This window comes from Mercenaria mercenaria, chromosome 10 (genome assembly GCF_021730395.1).
Source record: "Mercenaria mercenaria strain notata chromosome 10, MADL_Memer_1, whole genome shotgun sequence".
Lineage (NCBI taxonomy): Eukaryota > Metazoa > Mollusca > Bivalvia > Venerida > Veneridae > Mercenaria > Mercenaria mercenaria.
The window spans coordinates 753,659-771,952 of record NC_069370.1 but is presented as its reverse complement, the minus strand read 5'-3'; the positions used below and the strand labels follow the sequence as shown (position 1 = coordinate 771,952).

Sequence of the window (18,294 nt, the reverse complement as noted above, 5' to 3'; positions counted from 1 at the left end):
CAGCAAAATCCGCATTTGCATTGGTCGATAGTCAGGGGTCTTCCCGTCTAAATGTTTTCGCGTTGACTTCTTTTCTTTCACTTTTTTGCTAATGGTGAGTCAATTTTCAGCACTTCCTGGCGATGTGAAAATACCCGAGCGTTAGCACGACATATCAACTTTTCATCTCCGGAAAAAATATTTGAACTCGGAATATTCACAAATCCCAGAGGGGCCCGTAACGTGGAACTTAACTTCGCCAAATCGTTCAAAAGGTCCTTTTTGAAGTTGTCTGAAATTGTCAGTATATGCCTCGGATGTAAGATATTTCCGTATTTGAGAGCTGCAGACCTATAGACATTTCAGAAATAATCTCAAAATGAATTTTGTGAAAGGGCTATCAGACACTATAAAAAACTATACTATTATTATGTTACAGATGCGGAAGGGATATAGAATAGAGTACGTGTTCATTACTGAATGATCTACATGCCACTATTCGAAACTTATTTAATGGAAGGTTTGACAATTGTTTCTATTATTATGAACACTAAATGTAATCTTTTAAGTACAGGAAGTAATTTTATCGTTTTGTCTCGTTTTATTTACACGCTTTTGATTAAGATACGTTTTTGTTGTACTTCCCGTATGCTAAGATTTTGTATCCTATACAATTCCGAGTTCGTTATTTTTCATATGTGATACTCATCTTTCAAATATCTATACATGCTGTTTTAAATATCCATGCATGCATTTCTTACCAAAATATATCTATTTATAACTAGCATTAAGTACATATAATATGTATGTAAATTTATTTACCATGACTGATAATTTGTAGAGATCAAGCGGTTTAATTTCCAAGGTTTACATCCATTTATTTACATCCGCATGTTGTGTTGTGAAAACATTAATTTGCACTGGATGTACTATAAGATACCGACTAAAGATTAGGATTAGATTAAACATATGTTAATAATGTGCATTAAGTGCGCGTGTACGATCAATACCTGGGAGATAATGCATTCCGGACACTCAAGTTGAAGTTGAAAGTAGGACCATGGCGTGTATGATTTATATCAATATTAAAATATTAAACGTTGTCGTCATATCTATAAGTATGTTACCTAACTCACTATAACTTATTATGAATATATGCCATTCATATTTCGAAATAAATATCACTGGGACGTAAGCCGGCCCGCTTAGCTCAATAGGGAGGGCGCAGATCTACGGATCGCGGGCTCGTGAGTGCGATCCTCGGACGGGGCGTATATTCTCTGTGACGATTTGATAAAAGATATTGTGTCTGATATCATTCGTTATCCACCTCTGATCCATGTGGGAAAGTTAACTGACAGTTACTTGTGGGGAACAGGTTAATACTGGTACAGAATCCAGAAACACTGGTTAGGTTAACTGCCCGCTGTTTACATATCTGAAATACTGTTGAAAAACGGCGTTAAACCCAAAACAAACAAAAAACATGTATATTTTTATCCTTTATTTAACCAAACGAGTAAAATATCAGCGGTATTAGATTTAAGTTTCTATTTACAAATAATTATTAATCATTTTACAACGCGTGTACCCACAAAAAATAATACGTTGTACTATCAACGCATTTTTTTGTATCGATTATGTTTGCATAATAAAGGCTTCACAGATACAGTGTGACGTTATGAGACGCTGTGACATTCAGCGACATGAGGATTCCCTGTACAGACAGTCTCTGGGACGTAGGGCTATTATATTCCTATTTCGCAATACAGTTGCTTCGCAGAGCCGACAGATGGCTTTCTAATCATCTAAATGTTTTGGACGTCCTAATATGTGGAAAACTGTGTCCGAACAAGAATACATCATAAACGAAATCAAGTTTATATTGATCAATCAACACTGCTTTAAATCTAAGGGTTGCTTTAATTCCAAGTATAATCATAAAGGTAGACAGATTGTGAAATCTACCATTCTTGTTTGATAATTAACTATACAATTAAACATGTTTGATGTTTCAATTGTTTATACATTAAAGAATAGAGGCATTCATCTTGGACGCTACATTTATAACTTGAAACATCGTACCAAGAGTGTCAAAGTGAAATACTCGTTTCATTTAAGTAAACATAAATCCAAACATTTTGGATTGGCCTTCATCTCTTATCAAAATTTAGTATATTTATATAAAATATAATAAAATTCTCCTACATTTTATAACTTTTATAGAAATAATCATTTGTTTAATGTGGACTGTTTCTCGTTGTGATTTTTTCGCTCTCAGAAAATGACTGTGCTTATTTGGAAGTATTAAGGTGTATTGATCCTTATCATGCTGGACAGGACTGATTCTGTATTTACGACCAGTATAGATCATGATCAGCCGGCACATCCGTGCAGTCTGATCATGATCTGCACTGTTCGCCATTCAGTTAGTAATATTTTAGTAAGCACCCCTTTGTAACAGTTATTAAATGGTACTGTCCAAATTGAAAGATGGACAAGTACGTTATAGAAATTTAGCAGGTTAAGTAAGTTAACGCATCTTTGTATTCGCGTTGTTTACAAATACATGTGTTACATGGTGTAAATTCATACACAAGTATATTGCCTTATGTTGAATCTATCTATTTACTTTCTTAGGTCATGACTTGAATTCGACTGCTAATGTTTTCACTGATAGTCCACTAGTTCACAAGAAATTACGCCAAAATGCGGCAATAAGTCCAAGCAATGTGCACCGAACTTATGACGTCATACGGACGCTGAAGGCAGAAAGAAACAACTTTTAAATTACATTGCTGTTTGTTACACACGTAAATTGTATTGTCATAGGACCGCATTATTAAATCCGGCTGTTATTAAGTTCTGTAGATATTTTTGTAAACACCAACATAAATTCATAAATTAATGAAGCAGATGCCACAGAAATTATCAGTTATCCGTATTGTGATCTTTGAGTTGTATAGGCTAAACGATTCACAGGAAGTCTAGGAAGTCTAGGATTAAACCGCGAAGGTCGAGGCAGAAAACAAACTACAAATCAAACCTGATTATCCCAGACGTCTTATATAAAGACCGAATAATCACGAAGTAAACCCTGTTTGATCTGTTTGTTATAAGTATTCATATTGATCACATTATTTAACAAAAGAATAAATTCGTGTATTGTTGATCAATTAATAAAAATAATTTACAAAAAATGAAATCATGCTAAGTTGATAAACGTATCCTCTGAAGTTAGGACATCGTTAACGTCGTCGAAATATAATCACTGTATGCAGGATCTGTGTTAGTGACTGTTTGGAGCAAGCATAACATCTCACAGTATTGCCGTATTACATTTGCTGTGAGGTTAGTAGAAATTGTATCATAGCTCGGTGTTTTTTCTTAACAAATTTGGTGCAGGTAAATCGTATACCCTGAGTACAGGGGCGGTAACTAAAAGTGTGCAGGTATTTAATACCCGCACGCTAGTTACCGCACTGTTGGATAGGAAAGTATGTCAGCGTGTCTGGAATAGTAGACAGTGAAGTGTACTTTATTGATTTTCTGCTCTCGCATTGATTTATTTTACCTGAGCTCTATTACACATTTGTAAAGCAAGGATTTTAAGTACTCACTGAACTGCTGTATATGGCAATGTGGAACGCCTACAAGTACCATATTTGGGTGGCTATGATACAAAACAGAAAGAACATTAAAACTCTCGGGTAAACGATTTAGGGGCTACGCCCCCTCGTACAAATCGTTTACCCTCGAGTTTCAATGCTCTTTCTATTACTTGTGTCATTAAAGTACACTGAAGAACAATGTCAACATTATTTCCTTCGTACAATACGATGTGTATTGCACCGCTAAGAACAAATATTTTTCAGTTCAATCTGTACTTAAGATTACAGAATGATCATTTTGTCCAACTTTCTTGTTATTCACGTGCTACTCTAGATTAATTCCATCAAATGGAACAAATATTTCACCACTGTAGCTATGACTTCATAAATTTCAAGCATGGTTTTTGATCAATTTATAGCTTGTTCATATCACTGACGTCTTTGATACAGTTTATCTGCTTGTCCATATTGAAAAGTTACAGTTGTGGACATGCTGACAGACACAAATACAGCGCAAAAACTATACCTCTGCAAATATATACTGGAGGCAGTTTTCTTCAATCTTTAAATTTCCCTGCCCGCAATATTCAATAGTCGTCATTCCTCTGTCCTGTAAAAAAAGTATTTACATGTAATGCAAATAACAATATTAAGTATTGCTATGGCAATGAACATTTCCTTTAGACTATGGTACTTAGAACATTTCAACTTTCCTAGCATTGATACTAGGGGTGAGTGCGCTTTATCTGGTGCTGACGAGGGCAGGGTGTCGGAGAGGGAGTCGGTGTTACACCTCATGAACAAATTCAATCAAACCGATTGCATGTTACTGCTTGGTTGAATTCTATGTTTCTGAGGGATCGTCTAATTGACTGATTTACACCTTTTGGCGAAGAAAGCGCAAGAAATAATTTCTATACATAAGACATTAGATTTTAACTCGAATTGCACGGTAAACGAGATTAAACTTTTAGTAGAGTATGTAAATAGTATTTAATAAAAATATTGTTAATCTAATTTTATCGCTCAGCATTTCTTGTCTCGGTTAGTTTACTACTTCTTTAAGTGTGTGTAGAAAAGACAAAGAATTAAAATTTACATGTACCTCATCCTCTGCTCCATCTCAAGTTTTCTCGCTGCAAGACAAAACATTTCAAACGAAATGATATTGTGCAGAAACTGATTATTAACATCATTCACATTGAGGCCAATACATTATATGTAAAGTACTTTTTCGATAGGATGTTGAGAACGTATTTTTCTGAAAACGCTTGCTTCAAATTATGTACAAAAATGTGATATGTGAAATACATACCATTACAAAACTAATTTATCAGTTTTGAATATTTTACTAAGTAGACAAGGAGTTACCTTTCGTTAGACGTAATTCTGCTTTTAAATGTTTGAGCTCCTCATCTTTTGTTCTCGAAGACCGATGTAAATTTGAATTTTCCTGTGCCATACTTGTATATGTGCTGATGACCAAGGCAAGCTGATCTGGAACGGAAAAGTAACCGGAAGGTTAAATCTTGGTTCTATGTCACCTGTTTAACTTATCAAATCATCAACTTATTAAAAATTAACCATAATTTGATTTTATATAAAAACCATCGTGCAACCATTCATGACGCTGATAGAATTGTTAAAATCGGACCGCTACTGAAAAAGATAGAATAGCAGCCATTTTAGTTTATTTATGACGTCATTTACACACTGCTGAAATATTAATTTAGCAAATATTCTTTTTAAAATGAATAATTGTTATAGTGTTTTTGAGTCTGAGATGTAACGAATAATTTCATTCGTTCTAGTTGAAATAAGTATAGACATTATTTTACAGAACTAAGGTCATATAGTGCATATAATATCGAAAATCCACGCTGCCATCTTGATAAAATATTGAAATGTTCATAACGTTCTTATTTCTAAGCCTATTTTGAAAACTTTTTGACAGTCTCAAATGATTTATGAAAACCTAACAAACATGATTAATATTAACACAACGTTGCCTTTGTTTTGTAATGTTTGAATGAACGAACGCCATTGGTTTGTAACAGTTCTCCTTGCGGAAGAACTCGAGAACTTTTGTTTTACTTTAGTCCTCTTGTGACCAGTTTTTTTACCATAATTGACATGTATATCATGTCAGTAAAAAAAAACGAAAAAAAAAAAGAGAAAAAAGAAACGGGAAATTAGAACAATGTCAAATACTAAATTTATCTTATTGATTTGCGCTATAACGTTCTACCTCCGATTTCTTGTTGTTCACATAGTTCACTCATCACACACTCAAGCCTAGTCTGCAACAGCGCTTCCATTTTGTCTGTACTGTCATACCTGGATCTGTAGTCCCGATCTAAATAAAATACACGATAAATAAATAGCTTGCATACACATACATGTAGTTCATGTCAAACACGAAAGATCAATTTTAACATGATTTTGTTTTGGGGTTTAAACATCTTTATTCCTAACAACATACAAGTCTATGTTTAGACATATAGTTTTACAAATATAATGGAACGACGAAAGACATGTTTAATGAGTCCTCCTGTTAGAATTTATAGTTTTACTTGTTCTAGGTTTATACTGTTTCTGTAATTCTAGAAACAAAGATGATAAAATACTCAGTGTAAACACAAAAACTAAAGACATTTCAACAGTAAAAAAGAACTCCGTTACAACACATATGACTCGGGGAACGTGATAGCTAAATATCAATGCAGATAAAGCTTTACAGGGAAAAAACCGAAGAAAGTGGCGCTTGACCAAAAGGTAAAGAAATGTAGATTATAGAAATGTTAATTTGACTTAGTGAATTGTCGGAAGTCATTGCTGGATACTCAACATTATCATTGAAATGCGTAGGGTACTAGTACATTGAAAAAGTAACAACAGATGGACGGGAAAAAATGCTTTTGTATGTAATAATGTTTAACACTTATTAAGTTGGTCACAACTTATTCAGCCTTTGCCACCAGTGTAGATCACATCCGTGCAGTCTGATCAAGATCTGCACTGTTCGCCATTCAGTCAGTATCTTTTATGTAAGCAACCCTTATGTTCATTACAGAAATATTAGCAGGGTAAAGTTTAAAGAAATAAAGGAGTTTCCAACCATAAAAATGTTGCAGCTGTTGAATCGCTCTGCTAAGATTTGTCTCTGGTAATACTTCGAGTTGACTCACAGGCACAGTGATCCGCTTAAGAGTAGTAAAGTCGTCTGCAAAAAAGAATTAGAGAAACAATGTAGTGCTCTCTAAATTAACAGCAAAGGACATTTTATTTATTCCGCGTCTGGCTTAACGGAGGCCTGAAAATTCGCACGTCATTTCATTTTTTTTTCTAAGTCGTCCCACAAACTAAAGAAAGAAAAAGCAAGACAATGTCAGACAGATGCTTTGTTATCCTTTGATACCATTTCATCTATGATCTACGTCTAGTTTCAAATTACTCAATACCCATTCCCATTTGTTACTAAATAAGAACAACCTTTTTACAAGTCTTCAACTTTGATGGTTCCCCTTTCATTAAAAGTGGTCTTCAAATTTTAGCATCAAAGAAATTCAGGTAACTTGAAATTCAAGAAGAAACCTGTCTAAAGGACGTGTTGCACATTTCATTACCTCTTTTATTTATGTAAATATCGACTCGAACGAGAACGTTTATAAATCAGAGCCCGTGTGATGTCTGGCCTGGAAAACAAAACAGGGGCTTTTTAAATAAATATATAATCGAAATCGTACATAATCACAAAACAGATCTATTATTTTATATTGTTTAATGAAAAATAAAAAAAAAACATCTCACCAAATAATTTTTCAACGCGGCTTTGTAACTCGCTGATAGTTTTGTCTTTTTCTGGCACGATGTTTTCCCGTAAATCTGTTAACTGGTCATTTAGTTCATAGCAAATGTGCACATATTTCTCGAGCTCTTGAATATGTTTCTTGAGATATTCAACTTCGTACTCTTTTGCATTTAGATGCCCTAAAATAAAAAAGAACAACGATAAATTAAGAATGATGTTCCAAATATTACATGAATTTGGCAGTGATTTGTTGCATTATTTTAGGCATCAAGTGTATAATTTTGTCATCAATAAGCGGAGATATGTGTCCCAAAAGATATCATTGAAGATACTTTACATGTTTAGTAAAAACGTTCAGGGGTCATACACTATTTTCAGTGTTAGGTCATTTTATTCTTGAACTAACAGACTACCAAAAAAGGGTGTTATTCAACGATCATGGGAAATTGACATATGCAGGTAGGAGAGTTCACAAGTTATTGATTGGAAACTGATCACAACTATTCTACGACGTTATAGATAACAAACAGCATTTTTGGGTGCATAATAACACTACACATATGGTTATATATTCCCAAGGATTTAAGCATTACGAAAAAAAAAGAATACATGTTCGGCGTCCTTACTGCTTTTTCTAGTTTTCTTTTGTGTTTTTGAACGTCTAAAATATCAAAGTTTATAACTTTTAAACGATTGATTTTACCGAGTATTACTGGCTTTCTGAACTTTTCTAATACTGTACCGAATGATGATAATTATTTTAAATATCTTCAAAATACTGCAGACCAAGAAATATTAGCGATGGTTTTAGTTTCACTATTTATCGCGACACAAAAATTCAATACACTTGTGGATATATCTTAACTATTCGATTATGCCTGGCCCCAATTTCACGAAATAACCTAAGTAATTGCTTGGCTAAGTCTGTCAAAGCACAAACTTAAAGTGATGCAGAAGAAGCCAATCTACAGTACTTTGATTAAAATACACCAAACTAGTAGAGACAGGCTGTAGACCGACATATGAAAAATGTACGGATATCATAACTCTTAAAAATCAAAATACTCCTCTCTTCGAAGGAAATATACTCTGATTAAATTATTAAAATCGGTGTTGTTTAAGCAACCCTTTTTGGCAGAAGACCTACCTGATAGCTGCGCTACCTCAGTGCTTAAAACGGCAATTGTATTCTCTTTCTCCGGCAGAATGATTTGCTGATAATCTTGTAGTTGTCTGTCTTGATCATAGCACCTTTGCACATACACCCGCAATTGTTCCACTTCATTTTTGAGACGGCTAACATCTTGTTTAGCATTTGTGAGTTCATCTGTAGTATATAGAGTTGAATTATTGTTGATATTTTGGTACTAAATGATAACTTACAAAAAGGAGAAACAGAAACGAAACAAACGCTGCACACAACAATTAATGAGCAAACTATTAAATGATTATTCGAATCATAGAGTTCTGTTCACTGCAAGAAGTGCATGTGTAACTATGTATATGTTAGCATGAAAATATATCGTCTTAACAAAATTTTACGAAGTTTCATTGAATTGAAATTTAAATTTAAATTTAAAGAGCTCAGAAATTGTTTTTGTTAATAAAAAAAGATGGTTATCCAACAGGGAAAACCACGTCCAAAAATGTAACATCCCCAAACCAAAATTCATATCACGTGGACCTGCACACGACTAACGCTGACGCACGCGTGCGCACGCACGCACACGCGCACGCAAACATACATACACAAAGAGAGAGGCAGAAGACAAAACGAAAGAATAAAGGAATATAGCATGTCACCACATTGAATTAATCAGTGGAAAAAACACGTGTTCCAAAGGCACAGTAAGTGTTGTATATATAGACAATGTATAAACCATGACCAACTTGACGCAATCTGACATTACAATCAATGATATAAAGAGAGAAATTACCGTCTAGCCTTTGGTTTTGTGCGTCTTTGTTATGTATCTCTTCTTGAAAACTTTGCACCTGATGTGACAATTCAAGTTCGTTTTCTAGATGAAAAACACGTATATCATTTAGTACAATTTTCAATCTTATTAAAATATCATACACCCCGCGAATAAGAAATTACACAAAAAGTTTAAATTTTGTCAAATATGATATATTGTTTTATTGTGAACACGCTACAATGTTATGTTACCACTCATGGAAATACTGAAGTTGATGTTCTGGCAAAAACATTTTGATCTCACACTGATCATCTAAGTGATTCTCAACAAAACTTACTTGAGCCGCACCATGAGAAAACCAACATAGTGCATTTGCGATCAGCATGGATCCAGACCAGCCTGCGCATCCGCGCAGTCTGGTCAGGATCCATGCTGTTCGCTTTCAAAGCCCATTGCAATCAGAGAAACCCTTAGCGAACAGCATGGATCCTGACCAGACTGCACGGATGCGCAGGCTGGTCTGGATCAATGCTGGTCGCAAATGCACTATGTTGGTTTTCTCATGGTGCGGCTCATTTTTCAAACGATGAATACGACAGGTTTGAATAAAATAACAACTCAGGAATAGCGTTTCCACCATCACGAGTAGTTTTACTGACAAGCGATTGTATTGAATTCGCATGCATACTTGAATGACTTAAAAAGAGATCGTGTAATTAAATTGCTAAGAATAATGTGTTTCACGATGGTCTGGTAAAAACTCCTCGATCAAAATTACAGATACCTCAAATCCATTATGAAACACTTATTCATTAAAATTAAAAGAGCCGCGCCACGTGAAAACCAACATAGTGGCTTTGCGATCAGCATGGATCCAGACCAGCCTGCGCACCCGCGCAGTCTGGTCAGCATCCATGCTGTTCGTTTTCAAAGCCTATTAGAATTAGAGAAACTGTTAGCGAACAGCATGGATCCTGGCCAGACTGCGCGGATGCTGGTCGCAAAGTCACTATGTTGGTTTTCTCATGGCACGGCTCAAAATAATACATGACAATACCACCAGAAAACATACCCACTATTAAGTCTGTTTTTCTACTTAGAAACTACATTGTACTACATAAAACTACACTTGCCTTTGAGTTCTTCAATAGTTCCGTCACGTGACCGTACAATACCCTCACCATATATATCAATTTCTTGAAGATGATGTGAATTGATGGTCTTAAAACAGATATTGCAGGTCTGGTTCATCTGACCGATACAGTGTGTACAGAAACAATGGCCACATTCAGTGACCGTGGCGCCTCCAAGATTTGCTCGAAATATCGGACATTTAAGAGGAGATGGCATTTCATCACTCATCAATTCCTGAATCTAAAACAATCCATTTGTATTCTGATGATGAAAAGACAAAACTATAAACTCACTATATTTTTAAAACTTTGACAAGAATTTTGTTATGGATGCAAGTCATTATTTTATTCCTATAAAGTCGATATAAGAAAAAAGATACAATGCACCATGATGGTACAAGTTCACTAATTAATTCATATTATTTAAATGCCACAGCGATAAAAAGACAAAAAACAACAACAAAATATGTAAATTGTCGTAATTGCACTATTTTCTCTACCTGTTTATAGAAAAGAGTATCCATTTCAACCGGGCACATGTTTTTTGCCAGATTTTGTAGTAGATTAACACTATTTTCTCAGGTACAAGCATTAAACAATACTACAAAATAAATCAAACATGAAGGTAAGGTCTAAAGAAACCTGTAAGAAGATGCTTAGGATGCATAGAAAGAAACCAAGCAATAACAGCAACAGACATGTTTTGTGTCTGTTTATAGGTTGTATTGAAAAGTACAAAAGCCTCCCACCCAAAACCCCCACCACCACAAAGCACCGGCTTAGACAGAACAGACCTTTCTAATGATTTTTTAAAACCTCACCAATGCACTTAAGAAGTTAATGTATAAATTATTTTATTATAATCGCTGTCATAGATCATACCTGCTCTCGGTTTCCTGAAGCTCGCCGAGGTGTTCCTGGTGAATTTTCCGATTCCATAGTCGATATGTTTTCTGGTGAATTTCCCGATTCCGTCGTGGGTATGTTTTCTGGTTCGTCTGTATTTCCGGATCCAAAAGTGGATATATTTTCAGATGATCTTTCAGATTCCATAGTGGTTTTGTTTTCTGGTGAACTCTGTAATTCAGTTGCAGTTATGCTTCCCAATGATCTTGTAGATTCCATTGTTGGTACGTTTTCTGGTGAACTTTGTGAATCAATAGCGGATATATTTACTGATGTTCTTCGAGATTCCATTGTTTGTGTGTTTTCAGGTGAACTTTCTGATTCAATGGCGGATATCTGTCTTTGTGATCTTCCTGATTCCATAGTTGGTATGTTTTCTGCTGAGCTTTCAGATTCCATAGCGAGTGTGTTTTCTAGTGATCTTCCTGATACCAAAGCGGTTATGTTTTCTGATGTAATTCTAGACTCCATTGGACTACCAGACTCCAAACTGTACATAATTTCTGAAAAACTTCCAGATTCCACGGTATGCGTATTTTCTAATGTACTTTCAGTTTCCGGAGTAAATATGTTGTCTGGTGAACTTTCTGATTCAATAGCGGATAAGTTTCCAGGTGATATCCCTGATTCCATAACGGGTATGTTTTCAGATGTACATCCAGATTCTATAGTGTGCACGTTTTCTGATGAGCCTCCAAATTCTAAAGTTGGTGCATTTTCCGATGGATATTCAGACCCCAGGGCAGATGTGTTTTCTGGTGTACTTCTAGATTCCATAACGAGTATGTTTTCCGGTGGACTTACAGATTCCAAAATGGACATAATTTCTGATAAACTTCCAGTTTCCATTGTAGACGTATATTCGGATGTATTTCCAGTTTCCAGAGCAAATACGTTACCTTGTAAACGTTCAGTTTCCATCACGGGTACGTGATCTGGTGCTCTTGCATTTTCTGTAGTAGATATGTTTCCTAGTGAACTTAAACTTTCCGTCGCATGTATTTTTCCTGATGAACTTATAGATTCCGTCGCGGGTATGTTTTCTGCTGAACTAACAGTTTCCGTCGTGGGTATGCTTCCTGGTGAACTTACAGATTCCGGCGCGGATATGTTTCCTGGTGAAATTACAGAATCCGCCGTGGATATATTTCTTGGTGAACTAATAGATTCCGTCGTGGGTATGCTTACTGGTGAACTAACAGATTCCATTGTGGGTGCGTTTCCCGTTGAACGTACCGATTCCGTTGTTGGTACGTTTCCTGGTGAACTTACAGATTCTGTCATGGGTATGTTTTCTGCATTGTCTGTAGAAGGTATGTTTACTGTTGAAGTTCCAGATTCCATTGTAGGCAGGCTCCCTTGTGATTGTGATGAATCCATATTCCGTTCTAATTTATATTACAACATCGAAACACTGAAAATAACAATGATAAGAGAGAGTAACACACAGTGGTGCAGGAAAAGAGTCTGAGATTTTTGATCCAGAAGGCATCCGCTCAAATACCAGTGACCACGGTATCTACAATCCCATACCAAGGCGCGAGCACTGTCCGCGAATCTAGGAGCAGTCATCGGGCATAGTTATCTTAAGTAGTGAAAACTTTTTTTCTTATCGATGTAAACAAATAGCTTTACAGCAATGAGTTTGTTTAGAACAAATTAAATGAAAATGACGAATGCTTAAATTACACTATTAATTTGAAAAGTCACGATAGCCAATTCAGTATAATCTACATAATTATAGCAAGGGTTACAATGACCATATCTGTACAGGAAATAGGCATATCCATTGAAGGGCGATATCATAGGAAAACTGGTGCGGTTTGCATTTAGATATAAAAATTAGCGGTCATTGTTACATTGCACGTTGTTCGAACACCCCCAAATTGTGAAGATGTAATTTCCTTATAATCAGGTACGTAACTTTAACTAGAAATGTCACTGTGACTCTAACTATACATCCGTTTCAACTGAGATAATCAGATAAATACAGGGTATGACAAATTAGCTAATTCACACGTTACAATCAGGATGTATAATATTACTAAATTATTGTAACACAGTTGTTTTTTGATTTGCATACAAAATGTTTGTAACTGATATACGAAAAAGGCAGAATGCAGAACTGGTGTAGCATGACATCTTTATGTTTACTTTAAAAAGTACTGACCCATGAAACTCGTCTTTCTTTTTGTAACAACAAGCTTGTATTTAACAGGGATACTTTACAATGATTGATTCATAATTTGGGAAGTTTAAGTAAAAAAATCCACTTTTAAAATACGGAAGTTTCTACCAATTTTGAAGAACATGATCTATGCGTAGTGATTTTAGGAGATTATTATAATCAGATTGATACTGAGATAAATGTCGTGAGCTTGACAACAGATTGGTACCATTTTTCTGGCAAATTCTCTCAGGATAGATATATAAATGTATCTCTAAAAAGGTTCAAGGGGTATCTGTCTTTGGGCACAGCTTAAGGTCTGAAATTGAGCGAATTTCAAAATGGCTTCCAAAACGGCGGTCAGGTATTTGAAAATGTCAAGTATCTTTAGATATGCCCCATCTACTACTTCTTCTTCTTAATGACTGAATATATATTTTTTTAAGTCTTATTGACATAGTAACACATGTCAGTCACTCAGTCACTAAGCTGTGCCACATACAGCCAAATCCCCCATCCCTCCTGACCTTTTTATAGCCTACAGGCATATGTGTATTAAAATCACTAAAACTTCTAAAATATATATTTGCTAAGGTGCTGTAACAGTGTGAATTACTGTTTCAGAAGTACGTAATAAACAGTTGTATACCTTATCATTAGTATTATATGACTGGCGTCAGGCTAAAATACTTTTCTTAGATATTTTCTTTAGTTTCGTACTGTGCGTTTATTGATTTTTCTAAACTTCACTTTGGATTGGTTCTTGTATCTCATTTCTTTTAAATTTTATTCTTAAAGGCATTGTGATTTTGGCATAACGTGTGAGGAAGCCGACCAGCAGGATTGCAAAAGATCGGTAGTTCTTGTCCGTGAGAGAGCCCATGTATAAAATAATGTCTTGAGGAGCGCCTGGGGTGTTTTTCCACAGTTAAAGCTGGGAACCATTGCCTTGACATGGGTCATGTCGATGTGTCTTGAACAGAACTCGACAAACATACTTTGGAAAATAAAATATATGTAGGTTAGAGACCACCAATTGTTTTCCCATAGACTTACATTGTAACATTATGGCGTGAACGGCCTTCCATACATCGAAACATGTATATCTAATTACAAGTTTTTCAAGAACTATCTTAGTTCTACCAAAATATCGGACAAAAACATATGAATGGTGATACTTTATTTATGTAATTTTCGTGTGAATGAGATGACCCCCTGTTTACATCATTGGCATGGCGGGAGAAATTCGTTTGATAAAACTTTTTTTTTCAATACACATAAAATGTAGCAAATTTTGTCAAAATGTATAAGAAAATACTGTTAATGCAGTGAAAAAATAATCACTTCCTGGGTTTGTTTACATGACTGACCAATCAACACGCACAGACGTTACCTTATTCCCAGGTATACACTTACCTCATTCCCAGTAAGTTCCCTGTACATTTTTGAATTGGTGGTCTCTGACCTGTAGTCAATGGTATAGACCGTGGCAAGTATGCATGCATGCGTCAATAAGTGCGTGTGAAAGGCGAAAGGTTATATTTATATATAATCTCTCTTATACTTATTGTATATGAAATGTCTATAAGGCGTTAAAAATCACTTATTTTGCAAAAAAAAAAAAAATGTCAAATGGCTGTAGAACAATTTAGACGGCCTTATTGTCGCTTAATCAGATAATAGTTTTCATGCTGCCAGTGTGAACGGGATGTCTGGTATTTTTTTGTTGTCCAACTTTGTGTCATTTCTATGATAACATGCATTTTGCTAAATAGTAATAATTTGACCTTTCTGTTTATTATTTTGATCACATGTCTGTACTACAAGTTAAAGCATAGCAAAAGTTCCTTCTAGGGCATATCTATATAAATATAAAATGATCATCTTGTAAAATTTTGGTTGCAATGTCTGTTTTATACTGCCAAAAAATTTCAAGTAAGTATTTACGCTAGTTATTTAACATAAATTGTTAAATCCAACAACAAATTAAATATGTTACCACTTTCAGTAGAGTAAATACGGCAATAAGACATTGACCCGATTGACGATTCGATGCGTGAATTTGTTGCGCATAATTAGAGGGTCGCAATGGGGTTTGTTTTCATATATTAACTATGCATTTCAAGGTAACGATAATATTCAGTTGTTTACATTTAAACTTGCTGATATATGTCTATCTGGTCGACTGAATGTATGTTATGTTCTTCAAGAATGGAGGAAATAACATCCTCGGGTTTAGTAATATGTAATCCACGGAACGCGTTCAGTCAGAGTCGCCTCAATTAGGAAAGAATAGTCTAACGTCAGAGGTTATTTCTAAGGTCACGGAGTTTGACTGGCCAGCTTGTAATGACAACAGCTTTCTGTATCAGTAGCTCAGTCAAGTGTGACTTATTGAACTATAATATTCCTTCTCAAGAGATGGAATAATAAATACATATGAGCCGTGCTATGGGAAAACCAACATAGTGGCTTTGCGACCAGCATGGTTCCAGACCAGCCTGCGCATCCGCGCAGTCTGGTCAGGATCCATGCTGTTCGCTTACCGTTTCTTTAATTGCAATAGGCTTTGAAAGCGAACAGCATGGATCCTGACCAGGCTGGTCTTGATCCATGCTGGTCGCAAAGCCACTATGTTGGTTTTCCCACGGCACGGCTCATATTAAGAACATAAACACGTCTAGCATCCCTAGACATGGTCAGCAGGCATAATTCATTATTCATATTGCATATCTTTTTGTTTATGTTTGACTGGTGGGTCAGCTTAGAACTTATAGACAGTGTACATGTATAAGTGATCCGTCTATCTACTTCCTTCATTTCGAGTTAATTAGATCCGGCTCTAAATAATAACCCTTTATCCCTGTGTGCCACCATTAACGATAGTAGGCTAGTTGAACACATTTTGCACAGCCAATAATATAGTTTTAAGTTTTGATTAAGTGGAAATCAACTGGTCACATACGTCAGAGTGCAATTCAGGAAGCTCTGGCCGAGACAAGGAATTAGAATATCTTTTTAAGTTTTTAAAATTTTTCTTTCTCCCTTAACACCCCACCCCACCCACCAGACTAGTGATCTCATCTGAATAAATTTGATATCATGTTTACCTTTAATTAAAAAGACTGTTAAATGACAAGTAGTGTACGCTTTAGACTGTGAAACATTTCACTGCTATATATAGCAGTTCAACATGAATACATGTCATTAACATCGTTGGTAGATTGTAAATCAAGAAAGTTAAGGGGTGGGAACACCGTTCTTTTCGCAACACCTCGCCCCCATCCCCCGGCCACTAGCTTTCCAAATAAAACAAGGGTAAAGTTATGGTTGGCGCAGCCGGCTCGCAGGTTCTTAGCTTTCTTTTATACTTTATATCATATACTTTAAGATATTTTCGTGAATGTCAGCTTTTTTCGTGAATGTCAGCTTTTTGGTTCAAGGTCGTACCTGTTTCATTTTTTATCAGCATTATATAGTTGTCAGTTATTGTTCCAAGTTTGTGCCATTTGTATGATATCATGTATTTTAGTAAATAAACACTTGAAATTTCCGAGTTATTTGTGTTGAATTTGACATCATCGTGGTTTTTGTCGTCCAACTTTGTTTCATTTCTCTGATAACATGTATTTCACTAAATAGTAATTTAACCTTTCTGATTAATTATATTATCACATGTTATACTATAGATACATGTTATGAAAATAAACACGTCTTGCATTTGGTGTGATACAAAATAACCAAGAATAATATAAACAGTCCATTAAAATACGACTTGACATAACATATTTTTACATTTTGACGTCTACCGGTTATGTCAGTGTAAATTAAAAACTAAATGTCAATGCAAATTGAAAATAAAATGTAAAATAATAAATGTTGAAGGTAAAATGAGCATGTACGTGTACACGTCTAGTATTTTGGATTAAAATATAAACAGTTTCCATGTTGCCAGTGTGAACGGAATGTCTGCCCCGATGAAGACAATGACAGTATAAATTAGACTGGTATGATTAATTGTAAAAATAAATAGTTGCTAAATCTTACCTCTTTTGTACACATAAATAAAAATACCAATACGAAAAGCACTGAAATAAATTCTTTAATGCCGAAGAATTAATAATGTTAAGTATTTTTCCTGTTGTGGTTTATGTTATCTCGTTTTCCGAAAATTGCCCCGCGATATACATGCGCAATTTTCCGAAATCAATATCGTAGCAAAACCTTCAGTTTACCTATACACAATAATAAACTATACATGTATAAGGTCAATATAAGGTCCAAAGATGACAACTGAAGTTATTTAACTTAGTTCCAACTTTTTCCCTAACTGAAATACGTTCATTATTTACAGGAAATAAACACTCTTAATTATGTCCTAAATATGATGTAATGTTTTTGAACTTTAAAGCACAACGTACGGGTAAGGTTTACATGACAAGTTTATACTTCGCTTTAAAGAGCAATTGGTTAATTTAATGATTTACATGAAATAAATGATAAAAGAATGAATAAGAAAACAGAATGATAATATCTGTAAAAGGATCCTTAGGAAGCATGGATTTAGTTGCTAAATCAACTCTTATATCATGTACTTCTGACATATCATCGTGGTTTTTGTCGTCCAAATTTGTTTCATTTCTCTAATAACATGTATTTCACTAAATAGTAATTTAATCTTTCTGATTAATTATATCATAGATACATGTTATGAAAATTCATTCTTTTATCATTTATTTCGTCTAAATCATTAAATTAACCAATTGCT

The 18,294-nt window shown here is 35.0% G+C and overlaps 2 protein-coding genes across 2 annotated transcripts in view; both read right to left on the bottom strand.

Moving 5' to 3' along the window:
- The window catches only part of LOC123559949 (uncharacterized), a 139,481-nt gene that overhangs the window by 25,691 nt on the left and 95,496 nt on the right, over positions 1–18,294 (bottom strand). The gene's annotated exons all lie outside the window — the stretch shown is intronic.
- On the bottom strand, positions 1,469–17,929 carry LOC123559950 (uro-adherence factor A-like). Its single transcript, XM_045352125.2, has 11 exons — positions 17,574–17,929; positions 11,336–12,773; positions 10,454–10,694; positions 9,339–9,422; positions 8,549–8,728; positions 7,401–7,580; positions 6,709–6,813; positions 5,839–5,946; positions 4,962–5,087; positions 4,696–4,726; positions 1,469–4,200 (listed from the first exon to the last, which is right to left on the bottom strand). Exons 2-11 carry the CDS (start codon positions 12,737–12,739, stop codon positions 4,188–4,190), a joined length of 2,472 nt encoding a protein of 823 aa, XP_045208060.2. The 5' UTR covers positions 12,740–12,773; positions 17,574–17,929; the 3' UTR covers positions 1,469–4,187.